This window comes from Tachypleus tridentatus, chromosome 6, assembly GCF_004210375.1.
Source record: "Tachypleus tridentatus isolate NWPU-2018 chromosome 6, ASM421037v1, whole genome shotgun sequence".
In the NCBI taxonomy this organism is placed as follows: domain Eukaryota; kingdom Metazoa; phylum Arthropoda; class Merostomata; order Xiphosura; family Limulidae; genus Tachypleus; species Tachypleus tridentatus.
In genome coordinates, this window is record NC_134830.1 from 83561660 (window position 1) to 83584203 (window position 22544).

Consider the following 22544-nt stretch of genomic DNA (forward strand, 5'->3'; position numbering starts at 1 on the left):
TCAATATCTCTAATAGTTTCTGATTTACAGCCCTGTAAAATTTAATTAATTTTCCTTTATTTTTGGTGAATTCATTTATGGGCAACTTTGGTTGCTTAAAGCTGCAAGAGTAATGGTGATAGAAGGCTGACATTTGCTACACTGACTGAATTAATCCCACATAATTCAAAAATGGTCTCAAACCAAGTTTATCTCTCTTAGGATTTGCACAGTGAGGCTGTAAAATCACCTGAAAACCCAAAATCGTAAAAAAAATTGGTTTATTTAATAAGCCATAGCTCCAAGACTTAATATGATACAAAGCTGAATTTTCTTTTTATATTTTATATTTTTTTTTTTTTTTTTCCTTTTCCAGAATGCACTCACTGAAAGTCAAGACAAGGCATTACGAAGAATTGGTGAACTTCGAGAACAGTGTCAGCTAGAACAACAAGCCAAAGCTCATCTTGAACAGAACCTCCGTCTCATTTTAGAAGAAAAGGAAGATATGATCAAAGTTATGGAGATCAGAATGCACTCACTGAAAGTCAAGACAAGGCATTACGAAGAATTGGTGAACTTCGAGAACAGTGTCAGCTAGAACAACAAGCCAAAGCTCATCTTGAACAGAACCTCCGTCTCATTTTAGAAGAAAAGGAAGATATGATCAAAGTTATGGAGATGAAGGTAGATATAAAAACAAAATTTGGTAGAAACCTTTGTGAAGAACTACAGTATATTTAAAAGCACTTTGATTTATAAAATTTGAAATAGATTATTGGAAAATGTATGTATTGTAAATTTTGTGTATGTTTTGCTCTATTACAAAATTAAAAATCGACAAACCTGATTTACTGTACACTGCAGAAACTAGTTTTTCTGTTTTTTTTTATACATGTGAAGCAGACCCAATTTAGTGCTTTATAAAGTAACTCAAATTGTTATATCCTTTTGCATGAAATTTAATATGCAGGTTATATTATGTAAAACACATTTTTATAATTTCTGGGACCTTTAATTTTGTACCCAAAGCTTTTAAATTTAGATGTTTTATGATACTAATATAACTAATTTTCTGTCATTGTCTTCACTGAGAAATAAACTTAAATGTATTATAATATAGTACCAATTGGGCAATTTCCTTTAAAAATAATTATTCATAAATAAAAATCCATCCACATTTTGGTATGAATGTACTAGTTTATATAGACACATGAATGGGGTTTATGTGTAAAGTTATGTAATTTTGAAGAACACATTTATGATCACAATGGGAAGTGCAATTTAACACAAATATGAGTATGCTAAGATATATGTTAAATGTATCTGGATAACCTCATGGCTTATAAAGTTCTTGTCATTTTAGCACTGGTGGGCAATTTCTTGCAATTTGTTTATTAAAATGTCAGCTACATTAATATTAATATGCAGGTTTCAAATTCATAGTTAATTATGTGTATGTGTGTAGACTCTTTGATCTGACAAGGAGCAAAAACTAATATTAATAATAAAGCTGACATATAGACATTTGTCACACATATCTGGATACCAGAACCCACAAAGTTCTTTATAATTACTGGGGCTACTCAAGCACCTGTTGTTAAGGTGCTCAGCAGAAAAGGTTTTATGCATTTCGTTTGAAGGGTTGCATGATGAAGATTTCAAAAAATACATGTGCAAAATGTTCCTGAGATAAATGAGGGAGTATTAAGGGCTCTGGAATAACACTATATGGACAAACAAAGACTATTTTGTTTGTGATGGAACTATTAAAATTCATAAAACTCACTAGTGAGCAAACCCTTGATCTGCATTGGCTCAGTAATACTACCCATCAATTTGAATATAAATGTATGGTATGGTATATGGAACAAACAACTACTTGTACCTGAATTGTACATCATATTCTCTCACTACAGGCTCAATCATAGGGGCTGACCTTAACCATTTTGTGCTTGTTATAGTTTTTATATTGTAACCTTTATTATAGTATGTGTATCTTTATTAAAAAAATTTCAGGTTATTACTAAACATTAAAGGGCTTTTATATGCAAAATATTAAATTTTTTAAATAACTGTTTGGTTGGGCAATTTTTTTTTTTTTGCATGTCGGATAATCAACATTTAAAAAGCAATTTTGATTTTAAGATTTGATTTTAGGAAATTGTCAAATCTCACATGCAAAATCTCTGTATCCTCCTGATAACTTCTAATTATCAAATTTTTTTTATAAAAAATATTTTATCTGTTATTTTCACTTTTATATTTCTGTGTGGGTTTGGTTGATTTGACTGATCTTGTAACCACCATAAAAAATTAGGAAACAGATATAACTAACTCTTGTCATTTTAGAATTACTACAGACTATAACACAAAAACATGCATGTTTAGTCTAAATAGCTTACATCTTATAAAATTACAGTCCTGTATATATATTTTTTATTTTATTGACCTTTTCAGCTATGATGTCTGACTAATATTACAGAAATGTCAATGAAATGGTGCATCTGCACTCATGGTACCATATCCAGTACTATAAAACTAGCCTTTAGAAAGTGTCCTGTTTTGGCTTTGTTCTAGTGGAGTAGAATTTTAATAATACAGGCATATTTTGGTTATATTACCTTACATATTTATGCATACTATTATTACTTACAAATAAGTTCTTAAATTTCAATTATTTTTCTTAACAGTAAATAAATAAATATAGAAAACAACAATCTCTACTGATTGTAATCATAATGACGTTTGTACTTGCATGCAGTACCTTGCGTGCTAAGTTTTGCCGAGTTTCACACTTGGAGGATGTAAAACAAAATTTATTTTTTAGGTGTTTGGTATGCATCCTGAAATTACAAAAAGTTATAAATTACCAGTATCACAAACTTTCACCGTAATTTATCAGACTTACTAATCAAACTGTATTTGGGTCTAAAAATAGCTTTTTTGAACATTTTCACTTATCCTTTTCTTCTAAGATTGGAATCAAAAGAATTAAACTTGGGGAACTTTCCACCTTCAAGAGGCTGAAAAACCATATGGGGGATATTCTGAGTTTTTTATTAGTTATAAACATATGAAAGAGTGAAGTGGGTGTATGTAAGCAAGTATTTTTAGAAATGGAAGAGGTGACAGGCCACTGTTTTTAATTCATTAAATATAGTGATGTTTCAGCAAATTGAAAAGATAGGATGTTTTTATTTTACATTCTATATTGCCGGTATCAGTAATTTGAATTTGTAATTCTTAAAAAAAAAAACACAGACTTTGTATTGCGATATCACAAACTTCTAATTTAAACCAAAGCTACATTCAGCATAATGCATGAAAATTGATATTTAGAATGGTTTTATTTTAATATTTACTTTTAAATTATGATATTAACTAATGTTAAATTATAATCTACAATTTGATATCAAACTTTCTGACATAAATTCATAAAATAGTCAAACAATAAAATTTGTCTACAAATGTATTGATATGCTCTTTGACCCCAACCAGAAAAAAAATCATAATAATAGGGTTAAGGAAAACCAACACCCTATGTGACTGCAATAAGTAGTGTTGGAGGCTCTAGGTACTTGCTCATTCCTGTTTTGAATATTGTGCAATTAAACATGCTGGTGCACCACCACATTTTGATGGAACTGTTCATAAGTTGCTAGATCACACTTTTGCATGGCATTTGAATTTTCTTATCTTTCACTTCAGATTTTTTTTCTTTGGCTTAATGGGATAAGTGAAGGAATGTGTTTATGAAACTGTACTTGGTGATGATAGTGGCATAGAGCAATATATTGAAGTTGTACATACTGGAGTTAATGGTGAACTATCAGAAATTGTACATGTCAGATACATCCAAGACTACATTATTACCAATGGGCAGCACTTTAAATATAGATTTTGAATGTTTGCCAGCATGTTGTAATACTTTTAGGATGTTTACCTCAACTGCATTTATGCTTATAATTGCTACCATAGTGAACTGATTTTGGTTGAAAATGTTTCTGTTGTAATTTTACACATCTTTGCATTTGACATTTTTGGTGTATGATGCATATAAACTCTCTTGCTTGTACTCTTGTCATGAAGTTTTAGTGAGTTATGTTCAGAATTTACTTCTCATTCGTAGCTTGTGTAAATCTGTCTACTGCCACATATACAAAGATTTGTGAATTTTTGTAGCAGGACATTCAAAATGTTGCACGTAGAATGCTTGTATCCTATGACAACAACTGCAGTTGCCTACATAAATATCATGAAGTCAAACAGTTGAAGGGTTACACTACTATGTTTTCATGATATATGAATAAATCTGAAATGAAAATGCAAGTAGTAAACCACATTTGAATACTATATACTTTTAAGTTCTTAAACAACATCCTAAATTTCCCATGGTGTAAGAATTGTGACTTTTTTTTCTGTAGATACACCCTCTTTGATAACTTTTTTATCACCCCTCTAAGAAGTGTGAAATTTAATGTAAATTACTCATTATAATGTTATCTCTTTGGTAAAGCATAGTTTTCATAGTTTTTTAATCTAATTTAGTTACATATCAATAGAATAAAAAATCATACCTTTCTTGCCATACCCACCTTTCACATTTTCTCTTTCAGAAATTGTCAATAGTTCTCCTTGATGTTAAGATTTGCTTGTGCTGGTTTATACCTTTTCCTCCCTTCCTTGTTAAATGACACACAGAAATTAGTGTTTAGACATCATTTGTTACTCCTTAATATATCCACATATAATGTTATTTATATTTAATTCATCACTGCTTCATGTATTCGTAGAAGTTGATGACTGATCATATTTACTTATTCCACATATACAAACATAGATGTTAATGTTCAATTATAGTTAGTTATTCCTTAACCCTATCACAACAGGCTAATGTATTTTACACAACCTGCTAACCACCAATAACCATGGCAGTATATGTACTATAACTGAAAATACTTAAGGTATGTTCATAAAATTAGGCAAGCTTTCAGTATTAAGTCTTCTTTAGACAAGAAAATCAAAATTTTTTAGTTGTTTTTTCTAAAACTTTGTTTGGTGTCAGAGGGTTAACTGTGAAAATTTTCAAATTCCATTTGCATAGTCCTTCAAACCTCCTAAATAAATGTCAAATGTGTTTTGTTGTTTTGCAAAAAAAACTTTAACTTTTATCTGTTAATTTCTATACTATGACTATACAGGCTTGGTCAATTTGACTGACCTTGTAATCACCATATGAAAATGAATTAATCTAAATATTTTTTTCTGAAATGACTGTAAATTGTAACAGGAAATCACAACTGTTTATCCTAAATAGCTTAAAGCTTGTAACATGATACATTTAATTATACATTATTGTAATATTTTTTGAAATGTCTAGCTAATAATCCTTGGTTTGAAATCACAAATGTGGAGCTTGCATTACTCTATAAGTTACATAATACACATGCTACTCATACACACACACACACACACACACACACACCTTTTTTGCTGTCAACTGTGGATGAAACAACTTAACCCTATTTTTTTGTACTAATGTTACAACCATGCTTAGTTTTATTTAATTATATAATGCACCTAAAAATACAGAATAACATATAAAAGGAATGTCCTAAACTATCATAATTTTTCTAGCTTTCTAACTATGCAAGAATGTGAAAAGAACCATTTAAATTTTTGCTAAGCTTCTCATTGTGATTTGTCCGAGAATAATTTTGAAATTGCATGATAAAATAGACAATGCTCTGTGTAGAAAGTAATGTTATATAACACATGATTTGATAGATTAAAACTTTGGTTTTCTATTGGTTATAATATGAAACATAAGTGATAATTATTGGCAATCTGTGAAAGGGAGAATGTGACAGTTGGGTCTGATTTTCTAGTTTCTAGTTCTGTAAACAAATTAGATTGAAGACTATAGAATTTATGTTTTACCTGAATAATATCTGTATTATAATAAGTAATTTACATTTTTTCAGAAGGGTGGTAAATAAATTACAAAAGTGGGAATGCCTAGAGAGCAAATATCACAGTAGATATTGAGGATTTTCTTGAAAAATTTCCATATAAAATTAACAACTTGAAACTTGACAGATATTAAAATTTGATTTATTAATTATATTTGATGCTTGCTTATTGTTGGAAGGCAACTGTAATTTGATCATTTGTAGGGATGGGAGTTTATTCAAGGCTTGTGGCATGTGTGTACAGAATATTCTGTAGCACTTCCACATAAGATAACTCTTTAATGGGGGAATAGAAGTATTTATCTGAAACACAAAGGTGAGGAAAATGTTAACTACCTAATTCAATTGTTATTAATAATCACTAATAACAGAACACAAGTAAAATTCTGAGGTTTTATAATGAAAGTATTCTCACCTTCTATTTATAAAAGTGGTAATTTCATTTGGATATAACATTTATTGATCATAATAGGTAAGTTAAATTGAAATACATTTATGGTTTGTAGATTAACATAAGAGTGGATCAGTGATGAAAATAAAGAACTATCTTAATGTGCTACATTAGTATTATGAATGCTGGTTAGATGTTGTTGTGTTAAAACTAATGTACTTCTATTAAAATTATACTTTCATTTTTATAAAGTGTTGCATTTTATTTGAAAAATAAACATATTCAGATATTTTCTTATTTAACCTAAAATTGGGTAAACATCTCCAAAATGAGTTCAGATTTATTCAAAGAAGAAAAGAAATGTTGGTTGATTTAGTTACTTGATTATAAAATACTCTCATTGTGCTGAGACTGTAGTGATTATTTCAGATCAAACTTTTAAAAGAAGGAGATAACCTAGAAGCTTTTGAAACAAATCAAACTGAACAATCCACTATGAACCTTGAGCTCTGTACTGAAAGCCCAGAAAAAATGCCAACTGTTGAACAACCAATTACAAGACCAAAAGAAGCTCCAGAACTACAGATAATAAAAGAAAAGGTGTGTTGACATATTTATTAATTTTTTTTATCATCCCGATCTACATCAGACAGGATAGAATTTGTTTGGTATCAGCAGAAATAAGGTGAAATAAGCATCTTAGATCTTTTTATTTCTTTTTTATTAATAAAACTTTTACTGTTAAATTGATTTACTCTGACAAGCTGCAACAAACAACATAACTTGTGTATGAATTAAATATAAATGGTTCAGAAGTGATCTGAATGAATGGAATTAAAACAAGTAATACATTTTGTCAGCCTCTGATAGGTGCCATTCCCACCTTCAATTATTGCCTATATGTGGATGTTGCATATGCATGTTTGTAATAATTAGAAAGAGCTCATTGTACACTATAGTCTAACAATGACAGTACTTTCAAACCAACTTCAAAATAATCAGAGTACATGTAACTGACTGCCATATTGTTAGCTGCTTAATTGACTGTAGCACTTATGTTTGTTTCTTATCTAAATATCTTATAGTTAGAGGTATAGTTAAACTGTATTTAGGACATCCTTTTATATTTTAGCTAATTATGTTTTAAAATCCTTAATTGAAGTCTTTAATTTTTTTTAAAATATACATTATACTTTGCATAAGTTCTTAATGGTTATGATGCTATGTAATGCATGAAAAGTTTTCAGAAGAATTATACATACCTTCCTGAGACACTGTGATATTCAAGAGCACCATTGACCTGTATAAAGATGAATAAGTGGTAAAGAACAATAAAGAAAAATAAAATATTAAACATTAACTATGTGTGAAAAGGAAAAGACATGAAATTATGAATTTAATCAAAAAACATCTGTAAAATGTGTTTTTTTTGTATTTCTTAATTTTATTGGTTTGATTACATTGTACATTGATGATAACAGATAGTTACTGATAGGTTGAGAAAATGAAAAAATATAAACATTTACCTCAAAAAATTTCTGGTATTCTTTTTAGAAGGCTGTAGAGATTATGCAAATGAAATATGAAAACTATAAAATGAAGAATAATATTTTTATACTCAAAACAAAAATCACTTTGCACTCAAACTATTTTAACAGTTCAAGTGTAACTAATTTCTGTGAATGAATAACATTTTTATTATAAAAACATAGTTAAAATATTATTCTTTGAGTGCAAAATACTTATAAACTTAACAAAATCATATTAAGTTTTGTGAAGAACACACCGAGTTACTGTATTTTTGTTGTATAAATGTCCTTCCCTTACCATGTGGGTGGTTATCACATCTATTCATGCTTCAAGGTGTAAGAAGAAGGATGATATGATTAGTTTCTTCATTACAATATTTAGGATATCATAAAAGTTATTTTGTTCCATTGTTTTTCAAGAGCAAAGCTACATATTAGGCTATCTGCACCTTGCCCACCACAGGTATCTGACTTCACATTTTAGCATCGTAAGTCCTGAAGTGTGTGGTTGAACCATGAGAGGGCATTTGATAATTATAAAATCATTTTGGAAGTTACTTGTTAGGATATTTCAATGTAAAAAGTAGAATTTATACTTCTGCAAATTTTAGAAATTTGCAAGATAACAATGAAAACAAAAAGCTAGTTGTTGTTTTTAAAGATACTTTTGATACAAGTAAAGTAAAAAACACATATCTGTATGTTTTTTATTTGGTCTTTTTATGGTGAAGAATAAAAGACTGGAGATATTGTTGATGAAGTGCAAAGATACTATCAAAAGCAACAAGGAAAGAATTGTACAGCTGCAAAAAGAAACAGAGATGCTATCTAATCAGGTTGAAGAAAAAACTAAGGAACTGCAACATGTTCAGGTATGTATCCTTGTAATTTTCATGCCCTGTGCAGTAAAGGACTTTATTTACATTTGGATGACACAAATTTTATGATTACTTTATAAGGGAACTGGAGCAACTGTTTCTTAGTAACACTTGAAATGTTATGCTATATAAGATTAGATTAGGTAAGAAAAAGAAAAAAACTAAAAATAAATTTTTCCTGAAGTACACTTGTAACCCTTGCATTACACAATTCGATAAGGTAACATAAACTACACATTTGCCAAATGATTTAAAACTTGATTGTTGGGACTATTAGTTAGACAAGGTTCAGATGGCAAAAAAACACAAGTAGAAACATATATACATATACAAGATTTAAGCTATTTAGGATAAACAGTTTAGTTTTATGCTATGATTTGAAGTCATTTCTACAAAGAAAAAAGGGTAATTTAGATTTATTTTGTAATTTCTATGATTGTTACAAGGTCAATTAAATTGGCCAAACTTGTATAAAGCTAGGGTACAGAAAATAATAGATGAAATATAAAGTCTAAAAAAAATCATTTGAAGTATATTTTTAGATATTATGCAGTTGAAATTCTACAGTTTTGAATTTAAGAGGAGTGTTTATAATTGTAACATGAAAATCACTTCCAACTTGGAGCAGTCAACACTTTTATTCCTTAATTGTATGGAAAAAGATTTTTAGTGAAAGTACTGAATCAAAAATTCTTATTGTTTTTTTATTACAAAAGCTTTGTAATGTTTACTGAATCTTGCCAAATATTATGATGCTGTGTTAAATGCTTTCAGTTATAGTACATGTATAATTTCATGGTTACGTGGTGGCTACAAGGTTATACAAGGTACAGAAACCCTTTACAAAAGTGTTAACTGAAATGTTCACTGCATAATTTGTTCCCTGCATCTAGATTCCTTTTGTTTTTCTTATGCTTTTATACTCTTCAATTCAATAGGATTTTGTACGTAGTACAGTTTACAGATAATACACACTTGTAATTTCTTTTGAAGTTTTGGTGGTTTAACTGTAGATAAGAAATAATTAAGCATTTTTCTGCTAGTAATTGGGGTTGTAAAAGGTTAACTAATTATATATATAATAAATAACATTTGTGTAATCCTGGGCATCCAGTAAACACAGTTTCCTTTGTCATTTGATTTTAACAATACATTATGAAATCCATTGTACTTGCACATCTTGTAACAACTGATAATAATAGAGCATTAAGGGATGTGTGAAATCTCAAGACATTAAAAATGAAGAAATTCAATATAACTTTAGTTGAAATAAACTATTTATTTAACTTATTAAAGTATTCTGTGAACAGGAAAAAGAAGCAGAGATACAAGCAAGACTCAGAGAGGAATTACAAGAAATGTCTGAAATGATAGAAAAATTAAAAAAGCAGCAGGAAGAATCATCTATGGCTATGGCAGAGACAAAACGAAACATGCATGAAGAACTTGAGCAGAGAGACCAGCAGTTAAGAGATTCAAAGATAGAAAGAAAAACTCTGATTCAACAGAAAAATGTATTAGAAAAAGAAGGTAATACCAAAATATATTTTGTTGCATAATTTTGAACAAATTCTTTGTTTAAAAACATACACTGGAGAAAATTAACACTACAGTATCACATGCAAATAAGTTTATTATAACTTTTGCATAGTCACTCTCAGGTGACTAATGGTGGTTTTTGTACTTACCTGTTAGTCTTCCTGGTGAGTTATGATTATTACAGTTACACTACAGATAGTCCTTTACAACTTGAATTACTGTAGTTTTTCTCTTGACTTTGTAGACTAGATGTAAACATTGGTTTTATGCTGTATATTTATTTTTTTTAACTTTGTTTTGTTTTACCTTAATTTCCTTTTATGAATTTTAATTTTACTGAATTTACTTTTCCCTTTTTACTGGACGTTTGGCGCAGATGGCCTAGCTGCTTTGTGCCATAAAACACTAAATCAACCAACCAACTTCTGCGTAATTAGCATCAACGCTAAGAAATGCAAGGAATTTCAAGGAAAATAAAATAATTGTAAAATATCTAGTATTTCAGAAAGCAGAACTGATTATAAATCACCAGAACACTGATGACTTAAAACAGAATAATTAGAAACAAGAAAGTGTACTATTTATTGGTATTCAGAAAAGTTTTAAATGCATATTAAACATGAAAATTGTTAAGAAAGATACTTTTTTTATTCAAACTTGGAAAAGTGAAGTAAAACTCTCAAAGAAGGTAAAGTACAATATTTTGTAGAATTATAAAATACTGATTTTGAACATATTTTATGTAGGATTACTTATCTGTATATGAAGCACTATCCCATATACTACACATTTAATAACTGCATAAGAATGTGTTGTTTTATTTGCATTAGTAAGACTGTGTTAATTATCTTGCTTAATTCTTTACCAATGCTGCATTTTTATGATTTGGAGTGTGACCTATTATCAGGCAGATGCTAGATTTCTGACATATTTTAAGTTGATAATCTGTCGAGTACATGTCATTATGACTGTACCATAATGGAAGTTTTCTGTTTTTTTAACATTTATTTCCAATTTCAAGCTTATTTTTTATGTTTATGAAGATATTTATAAAACTCCAAATGTACATGCAATTACTGTTTTATAATAAAAGTGTATTTTGAACCTGGGGCGGGTGTATTTTAGTAGCTTGAAAATAAAGGTTTTGAAAATTTATCTTTTATGGAGAAAAAAGTTTTAATTTAGTAGACTTTGATACTGAAATTTGACACTGCAAGTGTCTTTATGTGAGTGTATGTATATGTAATCAATATACATCCATCATTTTGACCTTTCTGTATGAACTAATAAAGAATGATTGACTTTTCTTTCCTAAATATGTTCTTATTTTACAGATACTACAGCTGTTATTCAAATCTGTCTTTGCCAAACTGTTCACATCCTTTTCCAAAAAAAGTTAATTATTGTGTATTAAAAGATTTTATAGTGTACTGCAGGGGTATTTTTCTGTGTGTTTGCACTCACAAAAAAACTTCTAATATACCTTTATAGTTTTTACCTTTGCATTGCTAATAATACAGAAAAGTTAAACTTTGAATTTATAAAGATGCAGTGTGCTTACTCCAAAATTTGTTTCTTATATATCAGTGTCATTGTGTTGATTTTATTTAATCATAAAAGTTTCTATTCCCAGTGATGGGAGAAGTTTTGAGTTAATCTATCAATTTAAATTATTTCACAGACTTTAAAAAGGTTGTATTGTACTCTTGGTTTCACTCAATGTAAGAAAGTAATCGTTCAGCATTTCAGTCATGCTCCACTCAACAATAACATATAGTAAATCTACATTTTTATTTGTTATATCACATTTTAAAATGTATATAATAGTGTGAGTAATTCCTAATACGTTAGTGCCCAATATCCAAAATAAAATTTGGTTTCAACATTATTTATGCTTGTTCTGTAATTTTAAAATGCTGTGCAGACATGATTACCATAAATGGGAAGCAGATGAACACTTGGCAAGACACCATGGGTTCACAATATGTGCAAGATAAATATTTCTATGTTTTTATGGCAACAGTTTATATACATAAACTTGCCTGATTTATCAATTTTGCTATTTCTTCCTCAATCTAATTTTTGCTCCACATATCATACTTATTGCACTGCCATTTTCCAAGCTTCTTAAACATACAGTCTGGAGTATTCTTGTTGAATTTATCAACCTGGCTGATATCAGTCATTTCCTTGATTTCTGATTGAAATTCTATTATGTATTTCTGCCCATACAATTTTCCTTTCTTTGGACATTTAATCCAGCAGATGAAGGATTGTTGGGCAACTACATAGTTCTCGGGAACTTCATAATGGTAATCAGTCTGTGTTTTGGCATCTTTCAAAGTTCTCTTGATAGCTGTATTTTTAGAGCTTTCTGAATTGCATTGAAAATCATGTTTTAAGATAGCATCCTGATGTCAAGAACTTCTTCCTCAGAAATAGATGCCACTTCTTTTGCCACGACTGTCACTTACTTATATATCCCTGAGTTTTAAAATTAGTGCCTGATATTGTATTTAATGTTATGGGGATCAGTAAGTTCTTCTGTGAGATCGTTTCACCAACATCTGCTGAGGAATGCTTGTGATCCATATCTTCTCTCTTTTCTGCATTCCTTTGGCCTCTTGTTTTCAGAAGGCAATACGTATTTTTATATCTTCTATATATGATCATCTTTGTCTTCAGTAGGAACAGGATCAGATTTAATAATGCACTCACTAGGATTCACATATATGACCAGATTATCACATACTTCTTAATACTCAAATGCTTTTAGACCAAACTCAAGGCAAGAGGAAGACACACCTTTTTCAATGAAAGAGCATCTGTGTTTCATTAACAAGTGTAAATACCACTAATGCCAAAGATATCATGAGCTATCTCCATAAACTTCTTGAATTGCTGTACGAGGCTTTCCACTCTGTAACTGTTCCCTCTCATTCTGTATCAGCTTTATGATAGGATAGGAGAACACCAGGTGATTAAACTATTGCTTGTTATATCACAGTTATCTTCCTATAGCCATGTTTCTGATATGATACCTTAACTTCTCACATAAATATCTGTTCTTATTCAGTGCTGTTCTCTATATGCAAAATTGTTTTTTGCATGTCATAAACTTTGAACTCCTACCTACCCCAAGATCAGTATGCTTCAACTGCATCTTGGGTGCAATTCATTATGCAACAACCCTCCACTAGTAGGAGTGTGACACACTATCCTGGTGCATTTAAATCCCTCAATTCAGTTGAAGCAAACTATCACTTTCATTTGGCAAATTCTTTTTTTATGCTGTCTTCCCATTTTTTCTTTTCCGATTTCATATGAAGAGAAGATATTCTCAGTTTTTTCTACTTCACTTTACATGTTTTAAGTAATAGCTTACCTTTATTATTATTCTTCCTTTTCTATTTTTTTTCACCAAAGTTCATGTTTCAACTTTGAAAATGTTTTAATTAACTCCAACACAATTATCTAGACTTGGGTGGTGTACTTAACTGAGAAATTGTCAATTTGAACACAATTGGAAACTGATCATCATATGAATGAATTGATCTTCATCAGGCTTCGAATTTGGTGGTCCATGTATTTGGATCTGCTGGCTTTGGACAGATTAGTTATTATATTTGATATTAATGTTATTGCTTGCAATAACATAAGTTTAGTTAAATGTGTACCTACTTGTAAATTTTGATTTTTGTTAATGTTTAGTGATATCCTTTTATACAACATTAGTTTAGGTTTACTGTATGTCTGTAATTTTAAGCTTACCTATCAGGTATCTTGCTTGTCAGTGGCTAGGTTTTGAATTCAGAGCTCAACCAATCAACATAAGTTCTCATATATGTATTGTAGTTGTCTCTGTTTTCTCTCTAATTGATACTCTTGTTCCCTGCATTTGTGTTGTGGGTTACAGTAATGGAACTTGCATGTTAATATGACTTCCTCATACACTATCCCTAGACAATTTTCTTTTACAAAGGATGTTATTGTTCTGAGTGTGGTTCCTGTTGGATTGGTTTTCAGTTAGATAGCTTACATTACAGAGACAACTTTGTTATACCAGTTGTTCAAATATAAAGTTCATGGATTGGCCAAACAATTTATCACATTGTTGTGATGTGTTCTGTTCATAGGTGAGGAGGTATAAGATTTCCTCTGGTTCTATTTCCTACCCCCATCAAATTGCTGAGGTTTGGATTGGAGTTGACTTGCTGCTAGTATAATTCTCTTTCCTCTTACCCCTACATGGATGTTGGTTCCCAGTGAATGAAATTTGAATTGTAGTTGAATTACAACAGTTTGGTCCTCATTATAGCCCCCCCCCCATGTGAAGGTCAATTTCCAGCAGATGGACTTTGTATGCAATTGGCTTGCTATGTATAGTCTGTCTCACCCTATCCTCTCTACACCAAGAGGCATATCATTATTATTGTGCTCTATGGGATTGAGATTATAATATTATCTGTTTGGATTGCTAGCCAACAATTGTTCTCTCCATTTTGGATGTACCTCTCCAAATTTCCTCCCACTTCTGTGACATTTCTTTACACACTGCCCAAAAAATATAACTAGTTTAGAACTGCTGTAGTTTCCCATGTACGATCGTATACTGCATGGATTTTTTTTTTAATGGTGTTCTTTTGGATGCTTTTGAAGAGTGCTTCTTTCTTTCTCTTACACCTGTCTCTTCACCTATTCAATGTGGGATTCTAGCTATTAACGTGAGTGAAGGGAAGTTATTATTTACCTATACTGAAACTGTATTTTCAACAGGTATTTATCTCACACTTTTCTTTCTTCCTTCCCACTAAAAATTGGTGCTTCCATTTTCTACCAAAACTCAAAGTGACAGTTTGGCAAAATCAAATATAGGGGGAGTCACATATCAAGAGGATTATCTTGCATGTGAGGTGCAGTGGAACCATGTTTCTCTTTGAGTACATGGGAGTTAAAAGCTTGTAGCATGTAAAAACAATTTTACTCATAGTGGGCATTACTGAATAAGAATAGATATTTATGTGAGAGGGAAGTGAGTACCTATCAAAAATACATTTTCAGTGTTGGATCATTATAATTTTCAGAACTTAAATTTATTTTGCAAAGTGAACATCAAATTCTGATTAACCATCTTTTATTTCTGTATGAATAGATTGTGATCTGGATTTCATGAGAATAAGCCAATAAAATGATAGCCAGATATAACAAAGTGTTCTGATAGCAGGTACAGTAACAGTTAGTCTCCTTTCATGGTATAATACCTGACCATCACAGCATGCCAACTTGTACCTCTATTACCTTAGTGATCTAGTGTCTTCTCTTAGAAGTACATTGGCATGAGTTTCATCTTGAAGTCCATTATGACTAGAGCTTCATTGGAGACTCTCATGGCATTGCATCTGTTTGTCATAGTGGTTAAAATATCCTCTACTGTAAATTGTGATATGTAAAATGTTAATTTTTTGTTACTGTAACTGTGTGTAAATGCAATTATAAGGTATTTAGTAATGTAGGAATAAAATATTAGACTACCTATTAACGAAACAGTTAAGCCTGATACTGTAAACTGTAGTAGCAACAGAGAAATGATTAAAGCATGGATTGAGATGAAGAGAAAAATCTTGCACCTTTGACTGGATCCAGCAAGAATCAGAAAAAATATATTAGAAGGGATAAAGTCAATGAAGAGAGCTATTCAGTGTGTCACCAGAAAGAGTAGTGATCCAAGACTAGTGATTATCAGAAGTTAAACTATTTATTTTTGTAACAAATGTTCAGAAATATTAAAAAGTGCAAGTAAAAAATCAAAAGTATTCCAGTAAAAAAAAAGAAATCCTACTTTTGTAATTTTACCTGTCTTGTAGTTTGATATAAAGGAAGATCCTTAATAAACAAAAAAAAAATTAATGGTATAAACATTTTATGGTATAAACCTATTTGATAATGTCTAACAAGAAGTCCAAATTTTAAGACACTAGTTTTAAAAATTCCAAAAATTAGCATCCAGTCACTGTTTAGGCTGGTTTATGTTCATTTACTTGCACTATACGTTCAGCTCATGTTCAGGTTATTTGAAACATCATTTTAAGTGTTAGAAAGAGTACAATAATAATTTAATTTTATGTTTGAATGTTATTGGTTGAATTGTGCCCAGTGGTTGTTCTGAATATATCTTATTTTTATATATTGTGTTATTGGTTTTTTAAATTATTTATGTACAAGTAGTCTAGTCAACGTATACTGTAACGACTATTATTCACCTGTCCAAATGTTTGCCTGTAAGGTATGATTGAGTGACTTATGGAAAAATTGTATCAGGTGGATCAGACTTGACTTCATGAAATTTTATCTTCAATGATCTTTTTTCCAGTGGAAGAACTAAAGACTGTTATTGCAAAAAATGAACAACAGTATTGGAATGAAGTAAATGAGCTACAGGATCGTCTTAAAGCTACAGAAAAAGTAATGGAAGAAGAAAAACAGAATTTAATGCATGAGCTGTCACGAGGAAAGGCAGCTGCTATTAGTTTAATGAAAGTAAGTTGATAATTTTTTAATCTGAATGTGTCAACTGAAGTTGATTTTTTTAAATATCTTTTAGTTATTCTTTTTCAGTTTGCTTTTATTTTAAAATGTTTAAAAATGTGAAACAAAACAATTCTCCTCCTATATTTGTTGACTTTCATTTTGATAAAATGCTTACCTCATCTCACATAAGATTTTCCTGATCTTATGCTGCCCTGTATATGCACATTTTTTTTACTTGCCGCAAGCTTTGATGTTCCAACCTAAACTCTCAAATTACCATGTGCAAGTGCTGTGTGATACCCCACCTAATGCAACTATCTCTCTCTCTACTGATTGTTCAAACATCACTTCTTGATTTTGCATTTGTAAACTTATGTCCTCCTTTTTCCTCTTATCTTCCTGTTACCACTTTCCATTTTTGTGTTCCCATCTGTCTTCCTACTGTTCATAAACTTCAGTACTATTATCTTTCTTAGCAGTGACTATCCTTTGGACTCCAGGTCAATGGGGCTTCTTGAGTTTGGTTTACAAAACCTTGTTCATTCTTTGCTACTGATTTTTGGGTACTGGAAGTTCTTTCATCAAGCCTTATCCTTTATTTTTTTCTCTCTTGTTCCCACTATTTTCTTCTCTCCAGTGGGTCTTGTTCCTTGGCAGAATTAATCCTAATGGCTGAAGACATAAGTGGATGGGTTTCTCATCTTTCCTAGAATTTTTTTCTCATTTTTTCATGACTTTTTTAGGAATTCAAGGATGTTATTAGTTAATGTCAGTTGGTTTATCAACTTTTCTTAAATTACTATGGGAACTTTTATCACCCTACAGTGCTCTTTTGCCCCAGAATGACTGAAGTGGGCATCTTGAATGCTTAATTTCTCAGTTTACTTTATCCCAACAAGCATCTTAATGCCAGTCTCTTCTGGTCCTTTGGAGTGCTTGAATTGGTTGGTCAACCTGAAAAGGTTTCATCTCAAATTCATTCAATATCTCATTCATTTAGATATTTTTTGTTTCACATTTCTTTAGGTTCCATTTTTCTCCTTTTTGTTTGAGAGTCATCAGGCAATTAGTTTCTCTTGCCCAATGGTAAGTTCTCCCTCTGGTGAGGACTTTGACTTCCATGGAATCCCTTTTCATTATGGGTCATGGTTATTTGGGACATTAACAATGGTCTGTTTGATCATTGGATCCTTGTTCAGGATCTCTTCTCCTCACCCTTTTTTTCCCTTTAATAGTGACCACTCTGTGTGGATTCCTGTACATGGTGAGAGGACCTCCCACATCAGGTATATTGAGCAACAGCTACAGACTGCCCTCAATTGTTTACTGAAGTGGACCACAGCAAACAGTTTTAACTTCTATCTCTCTCCCTAAAACCATTTGCATGCACTTTTGCAGCCAACAGGGTATTAACCCTGATCTTGAACTCTGTATCAGTGAAGTTGTGCTGCCTGAGGTTCCTGAGACAAAGTTCTTGAGGTTCATCTTTGACCATAAGCTGACCTTTATACCACACATTAAGCAGCTATGGGTCAAATGTACAAGAGCATTGAACATCTTCCATGTCCTCTCTTCCATCACTTGTGTAGCAGATTGGTGTTCTGTGCTAAAGATGTATTGTGCTCTTATTCGATTGAAACTCGACTATGGATCACTGGTCTCTATGGCTCTGCCAGGACCTCAGCCTTAAAGATGCTGGATCACATTCATCATCAAAGACTTTGGCTCTGCATTGGGTCTTTCTGCACTTCCCCAGTTCAGAGCTTATACACAGAGTCTCATAAACCTTCTTTGAACTTCTGCCATTTCCAACTGTCCTTACCAAAACATCCCACCTGGGGTTGTGTTTTCCTTTCTCGATGAGCCATACTGTTTCAGAACAGATGCAACTGCCATTGCTCATTTTGGCCTTCGTATCCAGGTGCAGTTGGAGGAATTGGGTCTGTCCTTGGATAACAGTGCTGTGTCCACTGGTCAGCCATCCCACCATGGCTTATTCCAGTCCCCAAATGTGACCTATCTTTAAGTCATCTGAGTAAAGCAGGCACTCCCGATTGGAAATACTGTCTGTTGTATGCTGAACATCTTTTGAACTATCCTTCTATTTCTGTTCATACAGATTGTTGCATAATCAGTCGACTGTGTGTTCTCTGCTATGGTTTGTTGTGGTTCAGTGATTCTGCGCAGAATCCCCTCTGCAGCTTTTGTGTTCACTGCTGAACTTTATGCCACTTCTGTTGCCCTGAATCACACAGAAGGTAAGCAGTACTCAAATTGCACTATTTATACTGCCTCGCTTAGTTTTCTACTGGCTTTGGAATCGCTTCACATTATTCACATCCTGTTCTTGCCGAAATTCAAAATTGACTAGCCCATTTCTCTTTAACATCTACTTCTATCCAGTTTTTCTGGATACTGGGCTGTGTTGGTATTTGTCGGAACGAGCTCACTGACACCACAGCTAAATCTATCTGCTCTGACACTATCGCTGCTGATCCTGTTCCATACATGGACTATGGTCTTGTATTTATCGCTCGACTCTGTGCCAGTTAGCAGTCACCTTGGAGTGAGCAATGTCAAAACAAGATTTTCCAAATAAAACCCTTTTTTGGTTTTTTGGGCTTTGGCCATCTTGCTTCTTTAAGGATTGGAAAGAGTTTTGTCTAGACTACGCATTGGTCACAGTTTTTTAACTCATTGATTTCTTTTGTCTGGGAATGTTGCACCAATGTGTTGTGTGTGTGACACTCCGGTCACAATAAGCCACATTTTACTGTCTTGCCATCTTTATGGCTCTCAATGAGACATTATTTTAAATGTGTTTTGTCCCAAGGTTTTTCTGTAACATTAGACAGTGTTATTGGCAATGGTGACACTGTCCACCTTAGAAATGTTTTTAATTTTTTAAAGGCTATTGGTCTTTTTAATGCTATTTAAGTTTTTTAATTTATACATTAGATCTTTTTTAATGTTATTTCCTTTTAAGAATCAAAGTTCAATTCGAAATAAAAAGTGGCTGTAATGTCAAATAACTTGAAACCAGGACTAGAAAGACCAACTTCAGGTGACTAACAATGGTTTTTGAACTTACCTTTTAGCCTTCTTGGTGAGTTATGATAATTAGAATTATGCTACAGAAAGTCCTTTACAACTTTTATTACTGTAGTTTTTCTTGTACTGCTGTAAACTAGATTAAAAAATTGGATTTAATGCTATTTATGTTTTTTAAATCAAAAATTAAACTTTTTGTTTTACCTTAATCTCTTTTTATGAATTTTATTAATTTTTCTTCAAAATTAACTTTTTACTGGATGTTTGGCACAGATAGCCTAATTACTTTGTGCCATGAAACACCAAATCAACCAACCAACATTCTGAAGTGGGCTTGTTTAGGTAACTTTTGCACTGGTCCCTACAGTACTTGGGGACTTGAGCTAACTTGTGAGAGGAGGTAAGGTATTTGAAGCTAATATTTTCCAACACAGAAAATGCATTTCCTCTACATACTTAGCTCTTCTCATTCATTCTCCTTATTTCCACTGCATCTTTACTGGTATGATCTTAAAATGATCAGTGAAAAATTAGTATAGAAGTAGTCAGCTGTTGCAGGAGGGTGTGTAACTTTCTTATTTTTACAATGTTATCACATGATCATATGCATGCTATACTGCAGCAGTAGCATGTGGAAACATGCAAGTTTAGGTCATCATTAGTTTGAGAATGAGATTTGATAAAGTGACTGTTAATGATCACAATTAGTGGAGGTCAAAATGTTGTCATTTGTTTTCAGTTTTTTTTAAATAAAAGGTTTTAATACCGATATCAGCCATATCAACTATATAGATTATATTATTTTGTATTTTTGATATTCTGTAGTATACTTAAAAACCATAGAAGCCATTTTTATTTAAAATTCTAAACATTTTGCTGTAATTTAGCTTAGCCTATTCTGTTAACCATTGGGCAAGATTTTCTAAGTGACAAGCATTGTAAATTTCTGTCAATATCATGAGTGTAATGTGTGTCAGTGTTTTTTTGCATTGTGTAAAATGTTTTACTACTGTAAAATATTCAGTGACCTGAAACATTCAGGTATGCATAACACTCAGAAAAGAATTTTTAAGGCTGTTACTGCATACCTGCCTTGTGGAAAGTAAATATTTAATGCCACCTTTATTTTTTAGAAAATAATCAGTTGTTTTCTTAAACTCTTAAACTTATGGCAGTTTCATAAGTCAGTTACCCTGTCTTTTTCAGACCTTAAATGTGTGTCTTCTCATTCTATTATCTTTAGAATACAACACAAATGGATCAGAGGTCTTTAGTCTATCAATCATGTGGATAATCCTACAAACTTATTAAAAGCACCCCTTACCCTTTTATTTTAATTGTGTCATGTAATACTTCTATTTTCAGAATCATCCTAGTAACCCTCTTCCTCTGAATCTTCTGTGATGTTAAAATCAGTAAGGAAACCAAAATTCTGTGCAGCTTCATGCTATACAGTAATATTAGGATGATGTATAAAACTGCCTATTTTTATTAATACTGCAAAAAGGCATTCTTTGATGCATTCTGTCCTAGTGACTGTGAGGACCCAAAAAATTGGGTGTCAAATAAATTTAACTACTTTCTCTCTTCATTTTGTATGCATTACCTAAAACCCAGTGGCATTTATATATATACAAGCTAAAGTTCCCATCCCCAGCAATGCGAAAGATCTAAGTTAATCATTCAAATGATATCATAGACTTTGAAAATGTTATTTGTGTTGCACTCAGAACCATAGCTTCAAGATACTTACATTGTTGAGCATTTCAGTCATATTAGGAGCTGGTCAACAACAACACAAATTAAATCTACATTTTATTCTTTAAGTTATGTCACATTTTAAAATGTGAATGATAGCATGAGTAATTTGTAACAATTTAGTGTAGAATATCCTGCTTGTGAAATAAAATTTGGCATCAACATTATTCATGTATGTTTTTCCATCACTTCAGAAGTGAATGGTAATCTTTGTCTGCATGTGCAGCTTTTCAAACACAGTGGGAAACAACTGCTGTAAAGAGGAAACAGGCATATGCTTTAGTAGACACCATGGTTTGCAAAATATACAAGATTAGATAGCTGTTTCTTGTGCTTACTAGTAATTATTTATTACTAGCCCATTATTTCATAACTGGAGTAAAATTGTGAACCTTATTTATGCTTATAATATCCTTACCTCTCTTTTTTATAATGGCTTGTTGTGTAAGGATTAAAGGTAATCCAAACACAGAGATAAGAAAACCACTAATAAGTTCCTATCTAAAGTACCACTTGTGGTATAGAAATGAAGTGTACATGAAGAAAACATAAAGCATAATACAGTTTTTGTAATTTTTCTCTGTACACTTGTTTTTACAACAAAATATCTACCAAGATTTACTACACTGAGTATTTTGTGGCTAACTTGAATTTTTAAGTGATATTCTTAATACTACATATTTGATTTAGTTATGTAAAAATAGATACATTGTGATTCTCTAAGTTTGAGTTAAACTTGCATGTTACTGCTAATACTTTTAATTTTCTAAACTTCTAAAATGTCTCAGTTAAAGATATAATTACTTGTAAAATTAAGAAATCATATTCATTCCCTTTTCAGAATATTCTTTAAAAAAACAAAATTCACTTTTTGTTGTTGCTTTATTATTAGGTTTAATTGTGCAATGAACTAAAG

At 31.4% G+C, this 22544-nt stretch overlaps 1 protein-coding gene across 1 annotated transcript in view; it reads left to right on the plus strand.

Annotated features, from left to right (window-relative positions):
* The window catches only part of LOC143251655 (uncharacterized), a 104758-nt gene that overhangs the window by 25102 nt on the left and 57112 nt on the right, over window positions 1-22544 (plus strand). Inside the window, exons 5-9 of the mRNA XM_076502916.1 lie at window positions 511-666; window positions 6775-6945; window positions 8606-8746; window positions 10063-10282; window positions 16662-16828. Of these exons, the coding sequence (XP_076359031.1) occupies window positions 511-666; window positions 6775-6945; window positions 8606-8746; window positions 10063-10282; window positions 16662-16828 (855 nt within the window). The remainder of the gene's footprint in view (window positions 1-510; window positions 667-6774; window positions 6946-8605; window positions 8747-10062; window positions 10283-16661; window positions 16829-22544) is intronic.